This window comes from Carcharhinus amblyrhynchos, chromosome 4 (assembly GCF_965287045.1).
Source record: "Carcharhinus amblyrhynchos chromosome 4, sCarAmb.v2.hapA, whole genome shotgun sequence".
NCBI classification, from domain to species: Eukaryota; Metazoa; Chordata; class Chondrichthyes; order Carcharhiniformes; family Carcharhinidae; genus Carcharhinus; species Carcharhinus amblyrhynchos.
In genome coordinates, this window is record NC_137327.1 from 72,445,230 (window position 1) to 72,468,406 (window position 23,177).

The window sequence follows — 23,177 nt, forward strand, 5'->3', positions numbered from 1 at the left end:
TGGAACCAAAATCAGCTCGACCAACATTCCACCCTTCTGAAAAGTAGTAAACCAAATATCCAAGAAGGCATCAGAATCTGCAACCAGGATATCGTCAATAAAATTGAAATGGCTGGATTAATAAAATTATGGACAATTAAATTCCTACCTTCAATGAGTCGAAGCAGGCAATGACACGACCATTTTCAACATGGCAACTTCGTGAAGGATGGGCAAACTTGCATTCCGCATCAGACCGGGAACAAGTCCCTCTCTGGAACTCTCGACACACTTCCAATGTCAGCCATTTTGTGTCACGGATCATTGAAACATTCACAGCCATATTAGGAAACTGAAAGGGTATGTGGGTAACCGAACACCTCCCACTTTATTTTGCTTTCTGCCCCACCCCCACCCCCCCACCCCCAAGAACAGTACCAGTTTTAGAAAAAAGTGTATAAAAGTAAGTTAAAATTATAACTTAACAAATAAAGTCGTTCCTTTGGTTAAAAAATATATTTCTCTTTTTTTTCTTCCCAGCACTTAGGTTTTCAGTTAGTCAGAACGGTGTGCAGAAACATGACATCGGTCGAAGAGCCAATCTTAAATTAAAAAGAATTCATCACACAAACAGGCGGGCATTGGTTAACGGGTTAGCCCCTTTCGATGTGTGTTGGCAGAAAAATATATCGCCTTTAATGCCAAATGAAGAAGTTATCCAAAGGTAGCAGCAGCCTGTCAATGGAATTCCGTGCTCTCCAGTAACTGGTTTTGATTAATTCTCTTGTAGCATATGTTGCTGTCGGTGCTTCGTTTTACAGTTAAGCTTCACTTCTCTTGGGGAGATGGAGGTGAAGATCTCTCTTTCTCTCTCTCTCTCCTATTCCCCAGATCGCACATTAACTGATCGTGAGACAGTGGAGGATGAAGATGGAGTGAAGGGGGAAAAAAAGAAGAGAGAGAATACTTGCTGTTGAATGTGAAAAAGGCCGGGAGGGGAAAAAATGGGACGTTCGGCAAAAACGAAAAGGATGGGTGATTTGTCGTCTCCTAGAGCCTCTTTAAGCAAAGCCAAAAGGGGAAAATAAAAGCCGGAGATAGAAATCCAAGCAGCAGAATCTTCAGAAAAGGCACTTTTCAGCAACCTGCGGGGGGGAAAAAGAAAATGTCAGGGAAAACAGGCTGAAAATATACAAGCTCCCCTTCATAACCCTGATTTCCATACGATAGTCCTACCGACATGCCTTAAAACGTTCAGACACTAACAGTGCAGCATTTTGCAGTCAGCCATTGGAGATTAAAAAAAAGGGCCATTTCCCTTCATAAAGCTGCACATGGTAAGGTGGAGAGCCAATTGGGACCGGCGTTGCAGTTAAAGCTTGGGCGACTGGCCAATGAGAGGGGCCGTCTCATATTGATCCATTCTGGCAGACGTTCATTGCTATGCCCACTGCACTGAAAAATCCCTCAGCCCTGATGTGCTTGCCTCTGCTGCACTGACAATACGTACAGTAGGACGTTTTAAAAGGAACCCTCGCTGGCTACATGCTCTGTGTGTGTGTGTGTGTGTGTGTGTGTGTGTGTGTGTGTGTGTGTGTGTGTGTGTGTGTGTGTGTGTGTATTCAGTTGGGTGGCACCAGGAACTCTAAGCCTTCTGTTATGTGGCTTATATGCTTCTGAAAATGTCAGGTCACGACAAAATAAAACGCCATACCAGCTGCAGCAGTAAGAGAGTGAGCTCGGCATAGCTCAGTGAAATGCCTGTAATGGTTTATGGCTGTGTGCCACATCCGACTGCAGCCAGACATAGTCTTGAGATGCAACGGAAAAAAAAAATCTAACAGGGTGTGGTGAGCAAACAATGCAGATCCTTACTGCAAGGAGAGAGAGAGAGAGAGAGCGCGAGTAAAGCCTCGATTAGTCGTCACCCTTGTTTAACTCGCAATTAAAGGAATAAAGCTGTATTAAATTCACAGGGTTCGATGTTGATTTCTGCGTTATGATGCAGTCCGTGTAGGCAAGCACACAACAATCAGCCAATAATGGGCTGGGCCAGGACGATAAGATAAAGGAGCACATATCACAGCAACTCAGAGAAATGCTACCACACAAGAAATATTTATTTCAGGCAAAGGGGACAACACTTAAGAACAAACAGGACATTTCGATACACAGACAGTAGAATCTGACTATGGGAAAGAATAGACCACAGAGGGTTAAATGCTATGCCTAGAATGTGTAAGGGAAGCAAATGAACAAAAATGGAACCACATACAGAGAAAAGATAATGAATAATGGACGAGATTCATGATATTCCACAAGTGAGTTCACTGAGTTATGAAGATCGTCTCTCTGGTGACACTTCTCAGTTGCTCATATAGTGTTAATTGGTAAAAGAACTCTCGAAAAATGAAGAAATCTCAGACCCACATCTGATCGCTGACTTGTGCTGAGTTCACTATGTCACTGCAGCAGGATTGGGGAACTGTATATCCCCGGGATTTGGCACAGAATAAAAAAAAATCCAGAAGTTCTCCTCGCGAGAGCTAAGCCGAGGGTGCGGCAAAAACGTGGTGGATGCTGGGAGAGGATAGGCCTGTGCTGGCCCGTGTCCACACCACAGTCAAAAGGTCAGTGTCATTGATGCCAAAACTCAGATCAAAAGTACTGCTGCGTTGAGATAACATAGGATACAGTCTGTGGACAGGCCATACTAATAAGACACACATTTGTGATCGTGAGTGCACAATATAAACTAATGTGCAAGAAGTTTTTGTGACATTCTGCAATATATACTCATTGGACACAATTTATGGAACAGTCCCTGCTGTAAACTAATGTATATGACATAGCCTATGGGACAAGCCCCAGCATAAACTAATGTACAGGGCACAGCCTGTGGGACAAAAACCAGTGTAAATTAATGTACAGAACACAGCCTGTGGGGCAAGCCCCAGCATAAACTAATGCACAGGGCACAGTCTGTGGGACAAGCACCAATGTAAATAAATGTATAGAACACAGCCTGTAGTGCAGGCCCCAATATCTAATGTATATGAAACAGCTTGTGGTGAAGGCCCCAATGTAAACTAATATATAGGACACAGCCTGAGGGACAGGTTCCAGTATAAACTAGTGTATAGGACACAGCCTGTGGGGCAAGCCCATATAGAGAGGTGGACTGGTGGTGTTGAGATGGTGGTGCGGGCTCGTTGGGCCGAAGGGCCTGTTTCCCGGGCTGATTTTGTTCTTTGTTCTTTCTTTTATAATCTAATGTATAGGACTCAACTGTGGGCCAGCTCTCAACATAAATCAAGGTATTGGACACAGCCTGTGGAGCAGGACCCAATATAAACTAATGTACAGGGCACAGCCTGTGGGACAGGTCCCAGTATAAACTAGTGTATAGGACACAGCCTGTGGGGCAAGACCCGTTGTAAACTAATGAATAGGACACAACCAGTGGCACAGATCCCAGCATAAACTAATGTACAGGGCACAGGATGTGGGACAGGTCCCGTCATAAACATAACTGGGTTAGTAAGTTTGCCGACGATACGAAGGTTGGTGGTGTTGTGGATAGTCTGGAGGGATGTCAGAAGTTGCAGCGTGACATAGATAGGATGCAAGACTGGGCAGAGAAGTGGCAGATGGACTTCAACGCGGATAAATGTGTAGTGGTCCATTTTGGCAGGACCAACGGGATGCAGGAGTACAATATCAAGGGTAGGAGTCTTAGCTGTGTTGAAGAGCAGAAGGATCTTGGGGTCCGGGTCCATAGGGCTCTTAAATCGGCCTCGCAGGTGGAGGATGTGGTCAAGAAGGCGTATGGTGTACTGGCCTTCATTAATCGAGGGATTGAGTTTGGGAGTCGGGAGGTAATGTTGCAACTTTATAAGACCCTTGTCAGACCCCAGTTGGAGTATTGTGCACAGTTCTGGTCGCCTCACTACAGGAAGGATGTGGAAACTGTTGAGAGGGTGCAGAGGAGATTTACAAGGATGTTGCCTGGACTGGGAGGCATGCCTTATGAAGATAGGTTGAGGGAGCTAGGGCTCTTCTCCCTGGAGAGACGAAGGTTGAGAGGCGACCTGACAGAGGTTTATAAAATGTTGAGAGGAATAGATAGGGTGGATTCTCAGAGGCTATTTCCCAGGGCTGAAATGGTTGCTACGAAAGGACACAGGTTTAAGGTGCTGGGAAGCAAGTACAGAGGAGATGTTAGGGGTAAGTTTTTCACTCAGAGGGTGGTGAGTGAGTGGAATCAGCTGCTGTCGGTGGTGGTAGAGGCAAATTCGCTGGGGTCTTTTAAAAGACTTCTGGATGAGTATATGGGATCTAATGGCATTGGGAGTTATAGATAGTTCTATGGCTTGGTAGGTATAGATGTGACCAGCACAACTTGTGGGCCAAAGGGCCTGTTTGTGCCGTAGTGTTCTATGTTCCATGTGTTCTAATGTACAGGGCATAAGTTGTGTGCTGGTGTGGGTTTTGGAAGTCCTGAAAAAAAACACATACTTCATTGGAAAGTTAGTGACAATTAGGGAAGCCAATGAGGAATTAGCAACATTCTGAAAGTTAAATCTCAAATATTTTGATGCTGAATAAAGCCATGCTTTATATTGAAAATGAATTGATGTATTTTTGGGCTGAAACCATTGGCAGAGGTTTAAAAGATTTAAAAAGCATTTCAGTGACTCAAAACAGAAACTTCTTAGATGGCTGAATATTAACATAGCTGTATCCTGCAAATTCCAAAGCCATTGTAATGGAGCCAGACTGTCTACGAGAACCCATCAGAGGTAATCATTGCCAAGGAATGTAAATGGTCTATGTCCTGAGCAATTCCCAAAATATTCAACCTGTGCACTCAACTGGATTAGACGCAATCACTTTGGACAATGGACTCTGGCTGAGAAAGGAACTCTTCCAGTCCATAATCTAATCATGTCTAAACCTCAGACCTGAGGTAAACATGCAATGACCATGTTTGGGTAACTGGTCAGATGGTGAGTGGGGATCATGTGATGAGCCAACTCATCCTCCCATGTGTTTAAGAAATTACTTTTCTCCAAGCCAGATACCAGAAGGAAGAGAGAGGATGAGGAAGGACCCCTGAGTGAGTATAGTCTCTTTCTACAACTAGCCAGCAAGTTCAAGTTCTGCCTGTCATTTGACCATCCATAGGCTGCAACCAGTATTTTAAGAATCAACCCGGAAGCTGCTATCTCCAGAAGGAAAGATGAAATGTCCATTTATGTCTTCAATTGTCTCAACAAGAATCCAAAGATCACCTCGTCCAATCTGAAATTATCCAAGTCATCAATTTACAGTAAAAGTAAAATACTGCAGATGCTGGAAATCCAGAAAAATAAACAGAAAATACCAGGAAATCCAGCTGGCCTGGCAACATCTATGGAGAGAGAAATAGCATTAGCGTTTTGAGTTTGCATGACTCTTCTTCAGAGCTGATTCCACACCAGTGTTACCTTTGTTTCTCTCCCCAAATGCTGCCGGAATTGCTGAGTTTTTCCATCATTCACTGTTTTTATTACCATCAATCTGCAAGATCCATTTCCCACTAAATTTTGATAGATTTTGAAACTGCTTGATTAAGCCAAGCACTTTATAATCTAACTGTGTGTGAATCTGTGTGTGAAGCCTTGAATGCATGCATATGTAAGAATTGAAAAGTTTTTATTATTTTATTTGGATTGAATGTTAAGTACAATAATTAATATTCTGTAGTATTTTTAAAACTTACAAACAAATCTGTCTGTATCTACATTTTTTGGCCATAGCAGTTAAATTTAGGGAATTTTCACAGTAATTTCCTTGCAGTATTAATGTAAGCTGACATGTGACACAAATAAATAAATTTTAAACAGTTAAAAACTTACTGAATTGACAAGAATATATTCTTTTAAAATAAACCTTTTGTGGGAAATGAGGTGAGCCATTCAACTCCTGCTGACCTGATCATAACAACACCTTCAAATGTCACTTCTTCTTTAGTCTCCCTTTCACTCAGCACTGACCTTTGTTTTCTTATTAACACATCTGCTATCTTACCTTTATGCCACTATCAGCACCTTCTTTAGTCTTTAATGCTACAATTAACATTTCCTCTGTCTTGTGTCCATGACATCTTTGTCGATCGCTCCGACATATGCCTGACCTTCTATTCAGCTCCACCTTCTCCACCCTCACTCCAAGATATAATTCATCACATTTCTACCTCTCTTCAGCTCTGAAAAAGAGTCATACAGAAACATTAACTCTGTTTCTCTCTCCAAAGATGCTGCCAGACATGTTGAGTTTATCCATATATTCTGTCTTTTATTTCAGATTTCCAGCATCTGCAGTATTTTCCTTTTATGTCACTATTCAAAAATAATAGGCACTTAAAGGATTCAGAAAAAATGCACTGAAATAATTTTTCTTTCTTTCCAGTATCATGAAAGTTTGAATTCAGGGTTTAATTCAATTGTTAGATATTAATTGTTTTCAATGATTTTAAAATAATTCTCACTACGTTGCATGGCTTTTGAAGGGTGTACATAATGCATACTGGGTGAGTGGCTCTGGAGAATATATGAGGCACGGAATGGCATGGGAGATAAGTTGGGGTGTGAGAGGACAAGGTGATGTTATGGCCAAGCTGAAATGGTATGGGCAATCTAAGGGGACATGGGGTGGCATGGGCAGTGAGGGATACGTTTGAGACAATGTTGGGGGCTGGGCTGCTGTGTTGGAGAACTAAGGGCCTTCTCACCAAGACTCCTTCGACAGAACTTTCCAAACTCACAATCTCAATGCCACTTAGAGAATAAGCAGACACATGGAAATGCCGTCACCTACAAGCTCCTTTCCAAGCAAAACACCATCCTGACTTGGAACTACATTGTCTTTCTTTTACAGTCACTGGGCTAAAATCCTGGAACTCTCTCCCATTGTGTACCTACATCACATAGACCACACTGGTTCAAGAAGACGCTTCACCACCATCTTCCCAAGGACATTTAACAATGGGGGCTATCTGCTGTTGATGCTCAAATTGTAAAAATGAACCATAGGATTCCTACAGTGCAGAAAGAGGCCATTTGACCCATTGAGTCTGCACCAACTCTCCAAAAGACCTCTGCCCTTTCCCCATAATTCCACGCATTTACCATGACCAATCAACTTAACCTGCATATCTACGGACTGTGGGAAGAAACCAGAGCACCCGAAAGAAACCCATACAGACACAGGGAAAACATGCAATCTCCACACATTCACCCAAGGCCAGAATCGAACCCAGCTCCCTGGTGCTGTGAGACAACAGTGCTAACCACTGTACCACCATGCCACCTCAAAGACTCAAGGACTATTCCACAAACAGTGCTTTATAAAGGAGATCATTCCACAGATTGTGTTCAACTCATTTGTTTATACTAGGGACTATCCTAGTATAGTCTATTTCTGGTCCATCTGCCTTTATGGTACAATAGCACATTGTTGTCCTAGTAGTTCTTTATCCATGGGCTTGGACGAATGATCTGGGAACATGAGTTCAAACTCATCAACAACTGGGAGAATTTAACTCCCGATCATTAAATAAAAATTGGATCTTAGTAATGGTGACCATGAAACTGCCAGATTGTCATAAAAATCCACCCAGTCTTTCAATGTCCTTTCAAGAAGGAAATTTACATGTGCTCCTGACTCATAACAATGTTGGTGCCTCTATAATGGTGACATAAGCTCCATTCAGTTGTATGAAACCACTACAAACTTTTAATGAAAATTCATGGGCCATTGACCTAAACAGTGGGAATAACAGTGGCATACGCTGCCCACTTGATACTGCAAATTCTCCCTCACTAACATCAAGAGACTTATGTTACATTTGGGAGAGCTGTTCATCAGATAGTCAAACAACAGCCTGACATAATCATACTCTTAATCACAGCTTACAGGCAATGTCCATCACCATCACCTGGGTAACATGTCCTGCTCCATCAGCAAGATAAACATCATCAGAGCTGGCAGTGATATATGGTCAGGAGGGAGTCTGGGAGCCTTCAGTATTGAACTCAGACCCCATGAAGTCTTGTGGTATCAGATCAAACATGGTCAAGGAAATTTCCTGCTGATTACCACCTACTCCTCTCTTAGTGTTCCTCCATGTTGAACACCAGTTGGAAAAAGCACTGAGTGTGACAAGGTACAGAATATACTCTGGGTGGGGGACTTCAATGTCCATCACCAAAGCTGTTTGTTAGCATCGCTACTGACTGTGCTGGTCAGGTCCTGAAGGATATAGTTGTTGGGACTGGGCCTGGACCAGGTGGTGAGAAAACCAACAAGAGGGAAAGACCTACTTTTCCTCACCAACCTACTTATTGCAGATGTGTTTGTCCATGACAACATTGGTAGGAGTGACTATTTTGTAGAGGTGTCTTTATACTGAGGACATCTTCCATCGTGTTGTGTGGGGCTACCATAGCGCTAAATGGGATAAATTCAGAACAGACTTGGTAGGTCAAAGCTTGGTATACACAAGGCACTGTGAATCATCATCAGCAGCAGAATGGTATTCAACCACAATCCGTAACCTCATGGCCTAGCACATCCTCCAGTCTACCATTACCACCAAGCCGGGGATCAACCCTCGTTCAATGAAGAGCACAGGAGGGCATACCAGGAACAAAACTAGATATATCTAAGATTGAGGTGTCAACCTGGTGAAGCTTACAACACTGCACTAATTTAATGCTAAATAAAAGAGATCCCACTAATAATGGATCAGATGAAAGCTCTGCAGTCCTGCCACACAGTCGTGACTGTGGCAGATTGTTAAACAACCCACGGGAGGAAACTCCATGAACACCATCAATCCACAATTTTGGCGGAGCCCAGCAGTACACGAGTATAAAAGACAAAGCTGAAGTGTGAAGTGATGCGTTTTGGCAAAAGGGATAGTGTGAGATAATATAGATTTAACGGCATAGTTAGAAAGAATGTGCAGGGATAGAAGGATCTGGTGGATCATATGCACAAATCTTTGAATGTTGCAGGACATATTGATACAGTACTTAGTGAAGAATATGTGATCCTGAGCTTCATAAACAGAGGCCTGAAAATTAAAGCAGGGAAGTTACGCTCAACCTGTAGCTTTGGCTGGGCCTCAATTAAATTGTATCCAGTTCTAGTCACTGCACTTTAGGCAAATGTGAGGGTCCTTGCAAAGGTGCAGCGGAGATTTAGCAGAATACTTCCAATCTCACAAACATGCTTCTCAAAAACCACATTAGTATTCACTGACATTCAAGCACTCTCGACTATTCTATCTTTCACAGGCATTACTCACACATCTGATAGATAGCATTGCTCTTCAACCATGTAAGGCATCACTGACCAAAAGGACACCTGTCAGTACACTCACTCACAATTACCAAGCTTTCACTTTCAGAAAAAGAAAGCACACTAACAGGACCTGCCACTGAAACATGACTGTGTGAGATTGCTTAACAATAAGAATTTGCATTAATATAGCCCCTTTGAAATAGTAAAACATCCCAAGACACTTTCAAATTAAACATATTATGACACTGAACCTCATAAGGACATGTTAAGGTGGATGATCAAAAGCTGAGTCAGTGATAGGGTTTAAAGTATGAATTGTAAAAGGAGAGAGTGATAAAGAAACAGGGAGGGAATTCCAGGATTTAGGGCCTTGGGCAGCTGAAGGCATGGCTGCCAATGGCGGAGTGATTTAATTTGGGAATGCACAAGGAGCCAGAATTGGAAGCCCCACACAGGGGCTTGTGATGCTGGAGTGGATTACAGAGATCAGGAGAGGCAAGCTCATGTAGGAATTTGAAAACGAGGATGAAAATTTAAAATCAAAATGGTCCTTAACCAAGATCCAATGCGAATCAGTAAACACAGGGATAATGGGGGAATGGGATTTAGTGCAAGTTGAGATAGCGTGCACCATTTGACATGTACTCATTAGATGGATGAATCTGAGAATCCTTTAGTATCGTCAAGATTACAGTTGGCAATGATCGTGAGGGGAGTAGCATACACCAAGGCCCCAGGCAGAGCAGGGACATATCACCTTGAGAACGTAAGCAGGAAGTACAATTGTTTTGATCCTAAATTCCCCTGAAAGTATCCTCACTTCCAAACTTTATAAGATCTCATCACACAAATTCTTCAACAGTGTGTACACATGCTGCATCCCTCGTTCCTCTTTATAATCACAAGCTCACAGGAGACAGATCCAGCTCACTCACCCACAACCCCAATAAGTAGGGGAAGGGGAAAAGTAGGAAGAACCATTTCACTCCCCAGGAGGAGGAGGAGGAACGTGAGAAAGAATGCATTATATTAATTACCACCACGATCACAAGCACCATTAGATAGCAGCACCCTGTAATGGCTAAGGCAAAACACAGTGGAGGCATAATAAACCAGTGGGCAGCAGTCAGACTGCGTGGAAGGGAAACAACAGGTACCACATTGCCAGGGTGCTGGGTGGGTAAGTATTATATATTTAAAAGGGTTAACGGTTGCTTTAACAGCTGATCACATGATTTGATGTCATTAGGGTGTTTGCACAGGCTGCTATTTTACTTTCAGTTTGTAGAGGGATAGAGGAGCTTAGCTCCAACCCCAGTTTGTAGCTTGCAGTGGAACCTGGAACTAATCCTCTGTGGGGTGAAGTATCTTGCTACCTTCAGCCAGGGACTGACGACTGATGGTGCAACTTCTAATGCAGCCTTGCAGCTTGCATGCAACAGCAAATTGCTGCAATAGAAGCTGAGGCAGTTGCCAACGCACATATCAATAGAATTTCAAATGGATGACCACACAGAAATGCAATTAAAAAACAGTAAATTTTTGTCTGTGAATAGGGGTATGTGATGCCATGCTTCAGAACAGCACCATTGTAACAATGCTGAGTTGGTGGTCTGGATGGGGAAGGGTAATGGTTTTAATGAATGAAAGAGTGGATTGTGTCATTTGGAAGCTTGTGGGGGATCAGTCCTTTGCTTGATCCTCTTATTGTATTGATGCAGTTACAGCATTCAAAGGGGTTGTATACGAGGAATACTGAGGAAGAACGCTCAAAAGCAACTTGTGGACTGTGATAAAGGATCTCATATCAGAAATCTCCTCCAGTGGACAGCGGTGATCATGTGACAACAAAAACAGAAAATGCTGGAAAATCTCAGCAAGTGTGACAGCATCTGTGGAGAGAGGATAGCCACAGATACTATCAGACCTGCTGAGATTTTCCAGTATGGTCTGTTTTTGTTTCAAATTCCAACATCCGCAGTAATTTGCTTTTATCTAAGTGGTCATGTGATATGGGCTAGCTTACAGAGTGCCCTGGGACAAATCCATCCCAGAATTGTCATTGTCTCAGAGTGGATGACAGTCTTAGGGGAAAATAGGCACAGCTCACATCATCTCACATAGTGTAGTACACTAATGCTCCTGTTATTCCAAAATAGAGAGAGTTGTACCACAGACTTGTCAAGGTATCATGCCATAATTCCAAGTCTCGGCCTTCTCCAGAGGTCGCCAATGTCACAGATGCTTTCAATTGATATCAAACAATCTAGTTCAATGCACTAGATACTGCAGAAGCCATGGGCCCGATATTCTGGTAATAGTATGGAAGAACTGTTCTCTAAAAGTTGCCTGATAATTCAATGGTAAAGCTTTGAGTGGAGTGAGGATTAAAGGGACAGGTGCTGGGAGTGTGAAGAAGATAAAGAGGTGAAAATTCCAGGTCTCAAGAGCCTATGGTTCCAAAACTCTTGACATTCAGCAAGATGTGACATTAAGTTTAATTTTGACATCTAATGCAAAACTCTTATTCGTGTTTACTGTCTAGAAATCCAGAAATATTCTTTAAATTATAAAGAAAGGCTCACTCTTTATACTGAATCAAAAATGAATGTTGGCCATCAGGAAAATGGGGTGAGCTCTGTAGGAAAGCAACTTGGCAGAAACTGATTTCTGGGATCACAAAGGTTTTGCTGGTCACGATGTTGCCTTTGTGCTATTATTACATTGGATATCACAATGCTGAACCAATGCAGCAACCAATCAAATCCCAAAAGAAGGATATAATGCAGCAGAACAAAGGTCATATTTTAACTGCCCAATGATTCAGCCCTAGCTCCTTAGCTAGAATCAGAAGTTTCCAAACACTGACTCTGGCCAACCTCTCCTCCCTGGGCTCAACTATGGCTCGGTAGTGTTGAGGCAGCCAGTCATGGCCACTACCCAAGAAGGGACTTCTCTCCATAACACGAAGAAGCACAGACTCCCTACAATTCATAAAGACACCATTCGGTCTGACTGGCTCACAGAGTATCCCACCCAGGCCCACCAGGCCCCCCTGCCTTCCAGCACCCCCCTGCCCTCACCCCATTCCCTCTGCCCTAACCCCGTGAACTTGTACAATTACCATGTCTAATCCACATAATTTACACATCTTTGGACACTAAGGGGCAATTTATCACAGCCTACCCACCTCACTCTTAATTCCCTTAATGATTACAAACCTATCAATCTAAGCTTGAAAATGTTCCAAGGATTCAATCTCTATAGCTTCCTGGGGAAAGAATTCCAAAGATTATCCACTCTTTGAGAGAAGTAATTCTTCCTCAAATCCATCTTAAATTAGCACTCCCTTATTTTGTGATTATGCCCTCTGGTCCTACACTCTCCCATAAGTGGAAACATCTTCCCAATATTTACCCTGTCTAACCCCCTAAGAATCTGTTATGTTTCAATCATATCACCTCTCATTCATTCGAACTCCAAGGAGTACAAAAACCAACCTCTTTAATCTTTCCTCATATGGCAGTCTCTCCATACCCAGAATCATCCTAATAAATGTCCTCTGTACTGTCTCCAGTGATAGTATATCTTTCCTTAAATAAAGGGACCAAAAATGTACACAGTATTCTAAATGCAGCTTCACTAGTACCTTGTATGATTGCAGCAACACCTCTTTTATCTTTCAGTTCCCATGAAATAAAAACCAGCATTCCATTTGCCTTCCCTATTATCTTCTGCATGTCTATGTTAACTTTTTGGATTTCATAAACAAGAAACCAAAGTGACTTTGTGGTACAGCTTTCTGCAGTCTTTTTCCATTTTAATAAACAATCTCACATTTTCCCACATTGATTTCCATTTGCCAATTTTCTGCCCACTTGTTTAACCTATCAATGGAGAGGCAGTGGCGCAGTGATACTATCACAGGACTATAATCCAAAAGCCCAGTGCAAGATCTGGGGACCTGGGCTCAAACCCACCATGGTAGGAAGTGAAATTTGAATTCAGTAAAAAATCTGGAATTAATAGTCTAATGTTGACCATTGTTGTTAAAACACACCTGGTTCAGTAACGTCCTCTCAGGAAGGAAATCTGCCATTCTTACCTGGTCTGGTCTACGTGTGACTCCAGATCCTCAGCAATGTGGTTGCCTCTCTAATGTCCTCTGAAATGAATGGCCAATAAATGCTGCCACAGCCAACGATGCCCATATCCCATTAATGAATTTTAATGAAATCTCTCCGTAAACTATTTATATCCTCCTTACAAGATGCCTTCCCTCCCATCTTTGTTTCATCCACAAATATATTCCTGCCTCCAAATCACAAATTATTGTACATCTTAATTTATTTGCTTAGAATGATATTTAAGATCACCTGGTTTTCAGCAGCCATGGAGATTGACACCAATCCAAGGAGAGTTGGCTGGCCACCAACCCTGTCCATTCCAGGAGGGTTAGTAACCTTATCAAAATACCTCCAATGGTAATCTTCTGCTTGCAGGGGCAGGCAGCTGTTTGTTTCCTGGATATTACGTACTGAATCCATTCAATTAGCTTTTTCAGGTTGGTGAGGATAAAACAGCCCAGATTTTATAAGAATTGTTGAGCTGGCTTACAGTGAAAACCCACTTTTCATTGCTATTTATGGGAGCTTGCTGTGCGTAAATCCATGTTCCCTACATTACGACAGTGACCACAGTACTGAAGTCCTTCAATGTCTGCATGGATGAGATGAGGAGACATTCACTCAAAAGGTTATGAATCTTTGGCATTTTCTACTCTGGAGGGGTGTGGATACGATGTGGAGATGCCGGCGTTGGACTGGGGTAAATGCAGTAAGAAGTCTGACAACACCAGGTTCAAGTCCAGCCGATTTATTTGATAGTTATTTTACTTTACTTAGTTATTTATTTTAATATCAAATAAATCAGTTGGACTTAAACCTGGTGCTGTCAGACTTCTTACAGGATGTGGATACTCCATTGTTGAATAAATTTAAGGCCAGATAGATAGATTACTGGTCTCTCAGGGAAAATTAAGCAATATAGGGAACAGATGAAAAAAATGGAGTTGAAGCCCAAGATCAGCCATGATTGGACTGAATGGCATAGCAAGCTCAATGGGCCATGCAGTCTACTCCAGCTCCTATGTCGTATGTTTCTGACTGCAAAAGTCATGATGTAAACACAAATTTGCCTTTTGTTTTTTGAATAGTAGGCAAAGTTCCTCTGCCATTCTTTGAATCTTTTAACTCTACCTAAGAGGACAGATGAGGCCTTGATTTAACATTTCACCAGTAGCACTGTGGTTAGCACTGCTGCTTCACAGCTCCAGAGTCCTGGGTTCGATTCCCGGCTCGGGTCACTGTCTGTGTGGAGTTTGCACGTTCTCCTCATGTCTGTGTGGGTTTCTGCCGGGTAGTCCGATTTCCTCCCACAGTCCAAAGGTGTGCGGGTTAGGTTAATTGGCCATGCTAAGAAATTGTCTCTTAGAGTCCAGGGATGAGTAGGTTAGAGGGCTTAGTGGGCATAATATGTAGGGATATGGGGGTAAGGCCTGGGTGGGATTATGTTCGGTGCAGGCTCGATGGGCCAAAGGGCCTCTTTCTGCACTGTAGGGTTCTATGATCTATGAAATGGAAGCACCTCCGACAGCACAGCACTCCCTCCGACTGCACTGGCAACGTCAGGCCCCATAGTGTTCACAGCTCTCTGGAGTGCGTTATGAACCTCACAGTATTCCGATTCAAAAGGTGCATGAATGCTACCCACTGAGCAATGGCTGGCAAATCCTTAGCTACACTCATGGCTGGTTGATGTGAGTTAAAATAATCACATGCTAAACCATTGATTTGTGCTCTCCTTACAACATGGTCATTTCCATTGTGATTTTAATTCATTTTCTTGGCCTTTTATTAAATGCTGACAGTCACACCACTACCCTACTCACAATTTGTAGAAAGGTATCTGCTTTATACTCTTCCAGAAAGACATTTGCACCGAGAATCTGAATCTTAGAAATCCAGATAGAAGCACAGCGAATCAAGCTTATTTTCCGCATAAGTCACAATTATGTCCAATCCCATGCTGCTTTCACTGCCCATTCATTCAATATTCCAATATAATAGTAGATATTATACCATCATGTACACCTTGAAATTGTGTCAAAATTGGTCTCTTCACACTGCTGTCAAAAATGCATAAAGCCAGATGTGGACTGGAAACAGAGACTTCATTTTATTTATTGATGGGATGTGGACGTCACTGGCTAGGCCACCAATCTATTGCCCATCTCTAATTGTTCTTGAGCAGATGATGATGAACCAACTTTACTCTGAACTGCTGTAGTCCATGTGATGTAAGTAGGAGTGCATTGATTTTGACCCAGCAACAGTGAAGAAACAGCAATTTTGTTCCAAGTCTGGATGGTGTGGTTTGGAAGAAAGCATGAAGGTGGTAGTGTTCCCATGCATTTTCTGCCCTTGGCCTTCTAGATGATAGATGTCATAGAATTAGAAGATTTTGACAAAGGACCTTTTACAAGTTGCTGCAGTGTATCTTACAGATGGTACACACTGCTACCACTGTACAGTCATGGTCAGTGCAGACTCAGTGGGCTGAATGTTCTTCTTCTGCATTGTAAGGATTCTATGATTCTATGGTGGAGGAAGTGATGTTGAAGGTGATGGACGGGGTACAAATCAAGTGGACTGTTTTATTCTGGATACTGCAGAATTTCTTCAGTGTTGCTGGAGCTACACTCATCTAGCCAAGTGGAGACTATTCATCACATTCCTGACTTCTGACTTGTAGATGGTGGACAAGCTTTAGGAATTCTGGAGGTGCTTTACCTGTTGCATGATTCCCAGCGTCTGTCCTGCTCTTGTAACCACAATATTTATATGGCTAATCCAGTTCAGCTTCTGGTCAATGGTAATTCCCAGGACGCTGATTGGGGGTTCAGTGATGGTAATGCTGTGATGTTAAGGGGCAATGGTTCAAATTTCTCTTATAGAAGATAGTCATTGTCTGGTACTTATCTGGTGTGAATATCACTTGCCACTTTTCAGCCCAGGCCTGGATATTGTCCAGGTCCTGCTGCATGCAGACAATGGATTGCTTCAGCACCTGAGCAGATACGAATGCAAAGAAAAAGTTTTAAAAACTTTAGCACAGGAACAAGCTCTTCGGCTCTCCAGGCCAAACACGTAGCCCTAACTAAACTAAAAAAAATCCTTCTGCCCTCACTTGGTTTGTTTCCCTCTACTCATGTACCCATCCAGATGCCTTTTAAATTTGCTAATGTACTTGCTTCCATCACTTCCTCTGGCAGCATGTTCCTGGCAATCTCTGTGTGAAAATCTTCTCCCACACATCTCCCTTAAACTTGCCCCCTCTCACCTTGAACCTGTAACCCCTTGAAACTGACACGTCCACCTTGGCAAAATGTCCCTGATTATCCATAATTTTGTAGATCTCTATCAGGTCTCCCCTCAGCCTCCGTCTTTCCAGTGAAAACAATCCTAATTTATTGTACCTCTCCTCATAATCAACACACTCGAGACCAGGCAATATCTTGGTGATTAGTAATGAATTAGTAACTAAAACTTCCATGTCCTTCTGGTAATATGACAACCAGAACTGCACGCAATACTCCCAAATGAGGCCTAACTAAGGTTTTATATAGCTGCAACATGATTTTCAACTCTTGTACTCAATGCCCCAGCCAATGAAAGCAAGCAAGCCATATGCCTTCTTAATCACCTTGGCCACCCGTGTTGCCACATTTAGGGAACTGCGGACCTGCATGCCCAGATCCCTCTGTATATTAACGTGCCTAGTGTTTTGCCATTTACAGTATAATTCACACCCAAATTTGATCCTCCAAAATGGAACACCTTACATTTCATAGAATCATATAAATCAGAGACCCTGCAATGCAGAAGGAGACCATTCGACCCATCGAGGCTGCACCAACAACAATCCCAGCTAGGCCCTTTCCCCATAACCCCTTGTATTTACCTTGCTAATCCCCTTGACACTAAGGGGCAATTTTTTTTATCATGGCCAATCAACCTAACCCACATGTCTTTTGGACATTTGTCTATGTCAAGTCTCCAATCTATATTCTGTTGTATCCTCTGACAATTCCAGGCGCCATCAGCTACTCCACCAATCTCTGTGTTATTTGCAAACTTGCTAATCAGACCACCCACATTTTCCTTCAGATCATTTATATATACTACAAACAAAAGAGATCCCAGCACTGATCCTTGCGAAACACCACTGGATACAGATCTCCATTCTGAAAAACATCGTTCCACCGCTGTTCTCTGTCTTCAATGACCAAGCCAATTCTGTATCCATCTAGCCAGCCCACCCCAAATCCTATGTGATTTACTTTTTGTACCAGTCTGCCATGTGGGACCTTGTCAAACACCTTACTAAAGTCCATACAAACTACATCCACAGCCCTTCCCTCAACAATTATCTTTGCTATCTCTTCAGAAAACTCAATCAAGTTGGTAAAACATGACCTTCCCCATACAAAACTATGCTGCCTGTCAGTTACTAATCTATTTTCATCTAACTGTGCAAATATCCTGGCCCTCAGTATCTTCTCCAAATGTTTCTCCAGTACTGATGTCAGGCTCACTACCCTATCATTTCCTGAATTATCCCAGCTGCTTTTCTTAAACAAGGGAACAGCATTGGCTATTCTCCAGTCCTCTGGAACCTCACCTGTGGTCAAAGAAAATGTGAAAGTACCTGTTAAGGCCCCAGCTATTTTCTCCCTTGCGTCCAGCAGTAACCTCAGATAGATCCCACCTGGCCTTGGGGGCTTGTCTGACTTAATGCAATTTAGGATACCGATCACTTCCTCCTTTAATATATTGACATTCTCTAAGCATTCACACACACATCCCTGACTTTAATATCCGGCATGTCCTTCTCCTTGATGAATATCAACACAAAGTGCTCATTAAGGATCACACCCACTTCTTGTGGCACCATGCATAACTTCTCTCCATTGTGCTTGAATGGGCCTACTCTTTCTCTTACTACCCTCTTACTCCTAATATATAGGATTCTCCTTGACTCTGTTTGCTAAAGATATTTCATGATTCCTTTTAGCCCTCCTAGTTCTGCATTTAAGTTCCTTTCTACTTTCTCTATATTCCTCAAGGACTTGGTCAGTTTTTAGTTGCTTAGACTTACCGTATGCTTCCTTTTTCCTTTTGACTAAGCTTACAATTTCCCTTGTCATTCATGGTTCTCGAATCTTGTCATTTCTATTCTTCATTTTTGTGGGGTCGTCCATGCCCTGCACTTCTATCAACTGGCCTTTAAAAGCCTCCCACTTGCCACTCCCAATCCACATTCCCCAGTTCCTGTCTGATAGTGCTGAGCATTGTGTAAGCATTAGCAAATATCCCCACTTCTGATCCAATGATGAAAAAAAGGTTATTGATGAAGCAGTTGAAGATGGTTAGGCCTCTGGCACTACCCTAAGGAACCAATGCAGTGATGTCATGGGACTGAGATGATTGCCCTCTAACACAACAATCATCTTCTTTTGTGCCAAGTACGACTCCAACCAGTGGAGAGATTTCCCCATTCATTCCCAGTGACTTCAATTTTACCCAGGACAAGAAGAAAAAGATTGATGAGGAGTCGGAGTCTGGCAAGAAGAGGACATATGCCAAAGAGAATGGGTTTGGCTAGGAATGGGAGACTGCAGCAAGGGGAGGGAGACTAGTGGAAGAACGTAGACTGATCCTTTAGTATTCCCTCATAATTAATGTCAATATGCACAGCCACTGTGAGATGTAATCTTACAGGTTTGAGTAATCTATTCATAAATATATGCATTCAGAATTGCATCAATGTCATAACGTGGAACAACATTTGTGAGCTGCCTGAAGACTTAGAATTACACACAGCAAGAGAACTGAAGTGAATGGGAAGTTTCCACATAACCTGTCTCCAAGACAAGCACGCTGGAACCATTGATTTCAAAATCAATGCTGCAGGAGGAATAAAATTGGGCTCTGGAGATTTTCTTCACCGGTAGAGGCATTAGTTCTGGTAGAACTGATCAGTGGCCAATTATTTTGTCACCTCACTAATTGTAATAGTGTGTATCTCTCTGGGTAGCTGCATTTGCCTACATAACAACAGGGACAGCACTTCAAATCACAGCATCAATTCACATTGTGCCTTTAAATAGAAAAAAATGTCTCATGGAGATTCACAGGAATGCAGTCAGACAAACATTGACAGCATCACAGAGAAGGGAACACTAGAAGACATGACTGAAAGCTTGATCAAAAGAGTCAGGGGGATCATAAAGGACAACAGAAAAGATCTAATCGGCTGTGATGCATTTTGGGCTCATGAAAGGTGCTGAAGAAATGCAAGTTCTTTCTTTCTGACTCTGTTTCTTTACACTGCAGTGTTTTGTCACTTTTTTTAAATCCATATTGTAAATTAACAGGCTGTGCAACATGACTGCAACACAGTGGCTAGCACTGCTGCCTCACAGTATCAGGGACCCAGACTAAGATCCAGCCTTGGGGGACTGTCTCTGTGGAGTTTGCACATTTTCCCCATTTGTGTGGGTTTCCTCTGGGTACTCTGGTTTCCTCCAACAGTCCAAAGATATATAGGTTAGGTGGATTGGCCATGCTAAATTGTCCCTTAATGTCCAAAGATGTGTAGATAACATGGATTAGCCATAGTAAATGCACAGAGTTACGGGGATAGAGGACACCTGGGAAAGATGGTCTTTGGGAGAGTCAGTGTAGCCTTAATGGGCCAGATAGCCTCCTTCTGCGTTGTACATAGAACATAGAACATAGAACACTACAGCACAAACAGGCCCTTCGGCCCACGAGTTGCGCCGATCACATCAACACCTACCAATCTATAGACCTATCTATAACCCCCAATCCCATTAAATTCCATATACTCATCCAGAAGTCTTTTAAAAGACCCCAGCGAGTTCGCCTCCACCACGACTGACGGCAGCCGATTCCATTCACTCACCACCCTCTGAGTGAAAAACTTACCCCTAACATCACTTCTGTACTTGCCTCCCCGCACCTTCAATCTGTGTCCTCTCGTAGCGATCATTTCAACCCGGGGAAATAGCCTCTGAGAATCCACCCTATCTATTCCACTCAACATTTTATAAACTTCTATCAGGTCGCCTCTCAACCTTCGTCTCTCCAGGGAAAAGAGTCCCAGCTCCCTCAACCTAGGGTTTCTATCTACTGGTGCCAAATTCCCTCAGCCAGTTTCTGGCTGATTCACTCCATAACTCTAGCAGACTTCCTGCAGAATTATCTTGGATCTTGACCTGAGCTGAGAAGCACGCACCTTTTGATCTTATGAGAGACAGAGCCACTCTCCACTCATTACACGATCAGTGAGATGAAGGGAACAGTGTCTGTGGGCAGATCACCCCATGTTCCTTGGCCTACATGAGGCCTCTTGTATTGCTGAGCCAGATATGCTCAGCCAGATGAGGCACACCAGCAGGGCTACTAATGGTGATTAAATGCATTCCTCCAGGTTTCATCACATAACTTGTCCCCCAAGCTCCAGCCAACAAATCCATCCCTGTGACGCAATGCCTTCCTTACACCAAGTGGAAAGCATAAAGATTCATTACCCAGCCTTTCTTCCCCCATTTTCAATATTTTTATATCTGCTAAAGGAAAAATTGTTAAAAAATGACAAAAAAACCCAGTAACTTTCTTAAAATTCTGATGATTTTTCTCCTGAGTTTTGCAAAGCAGCATCCTGGAGAGCTTCAATTTCTGGCAATTCTTGGCCAATCCTGGAGGGTTGCTAACCCTATATACTAACATGCAGAAAACTGCAAACATAGCCAGGCCAGGGAAGTTAACTGGTTCCCATAAAGGGGGTCAACAATTAAAAATAACGTTTTATATTGGACCCCTTGGTAACACTTTTCTTTCTAAAGAGAAAGGTGGGCTATATAAGGTTAGAAAGTGCCCAAGATACTACACGGAAATGATAACACCCACAGCTAGTGAGAAACTCAGGCTTCACATTGTGGGTGCAAGCTCCAGTCTACTGCTTTAATCACATCATCTAAACTGAGGTTACAATAGTGAGGGAGTGTTACCTTGTTAGAAGTGTGTGGAAAATATGTCCCTACCCATCTGCTGCGGTGATTCAGTTGGGCATGAATAATACATATGATACTATTTGTGGAAACAGAAGGTAGCTAAACCTTCGCCCTTAGCCAACAACACCCAGACCTTCATCTCCGTGATGGCTACATCTTCTGCTGTGCAACAAAATGGCTGCTGTGACTGCCTGGAAACTGCAGTTCAATGACTGACAATCTGTGAAGGACATTGAGGTGTTTCTGAGGAATTTGAGGAATAAAATACCTTTGCAGGATCTATCTAACCGAGCCTGGAAAATACAATTGTCCAGGGTGTAAACAAAATCCTGTGAAACAGGTTAGACTGTGGCCCTGTGAAGGACAGCAAAACCAGTAAAATGTGGAAGCACAAGCATCTATGGAGCTGAAGGAGGCCATTTGTGTTGGCTCTTTGCTAGAGCTAATCCCACCAACCTGCTCTCTCCCTTAATCTGCTTCACATTTATACAGTTTAAAAGGTGCAAAGATTCCCACTGCCTGTGACAAAACATGCCTTGCTCTAACATCCCTCGAAAGAAATTTCTCCCACACCTTTCTGTGATCATTTTAAAATGATGGTATTCAGCTCTGACTTTCAAACTGAAAAGAACCTTTATAATCCTCTAATTCACCTTCTATGCTCCAGTTGAATTTTTTCTAGCAAATAAAAACAGCAAGTGCTAGAAAAACTCAACAAGTCAGACTGCATTTGTGGGGAGATCGACAGACTTAACTTTTCACGTTCAAAATTATGCCACATTAGTATCTTCTTGTTCAAAATGATCATAGTATCGTAAACCTCTCCTCGCAACTATGGATTCCCATCCCTGGCATGATCCCAGTGAAAACAGAAAGAAGTCTCACAACACCAGCTTAAAGTCCAACAGGTTTATTTGTAGCAAATGCCACAAGCTTTCGGAACACGCTGTTTCCTCTGGAAATGATACACATCCTTTTAACCTGTGCATAAAGCTCTCTCCACTCACATTGTCTGTACCTTTAAGAATTGATTAGCTGTAAAGACTCGCATTCCAATCATTATGCATGTAAATTGAGATTGCGATTTTGTGCCTGTTTGTGATCAGAACTCCCACCCACCTGACGAAGGAACAGTGTATTCCGAGAGCTTGTGGCATTTGCTACAAAGAAAGCTGTTAGACTTTAAGCTGGTGTTGTGAGACCTCTTTCTGTTTTTACCCCAGTCTAACACCAGCATCTCCACATCATAATCCCAGTGAAACGTTGCATTCTCCAACAGCCTTACCATTGAATGGAGGAGCAGACCCGATGGGTCAAATGGCCTACTTCTACCCTTATGATTTATGGTCTTACTCTCCTTTCCATAATGGAAGCCAAAACTGCACCACCACTTTTCCCACTGTGGCCACCAATTTGTCTTGTACAAATTGATCATTAACTTTGCTACTTTATTCTCCTATTTATAAAGCCCAAAATGTTTGTTGACTCTTGTTAATGCTCCAGATCTGCCTACACTTGGAAATGATGCATTCCCTTGACCCTTTCCGTGAGCATAAACGTCATCTATTGAGACGCTTCTACTTTCATCGCCTCTCGGCCTATTCAATAACCTCTCGATGTCTCCTGAAGACTTTTCATCATTTGACAAACCTTGGGTCCATATTGAGATGGCACAAATCCAAACTGT

The 23,177-nt window shown here is 42.7% G+C and overlaps 1 protein-coding gene across 7 annotated transcripts in view; it reads right to left on the minus strand.

The window, feature by feature from the left end:
* Nucleotides 1-23,177, minus strand: part of LOC145342114 (muscleblind-like protein 2) — a 151,797-nt gene that overhangs the window by 111,773 nt on the left and 16,847 nt on the right. For 6 of the 7 annotated variants that reach the window (XM_080187342.1, XM_080187341.1, XM_080187339.1 and 3 more), the window contains exon 1: nucleotides 149-376. The exons of the other annotated variant lie outside the window; for it this stretch is intronic. In XM_080187342.1, coding sequence (XP_080043468.1) covers nucleotides 149-322 — 174 coding nt within the window. In that variant the 5' untranslated portion in view covers nucleotides 323-376. Of the gene's footprint in view, nucleotides 1-148; nucleotides 377-23,177 lie in introns of those variants that run through there. 7 annotated transcript variants of the gene reach the window in all.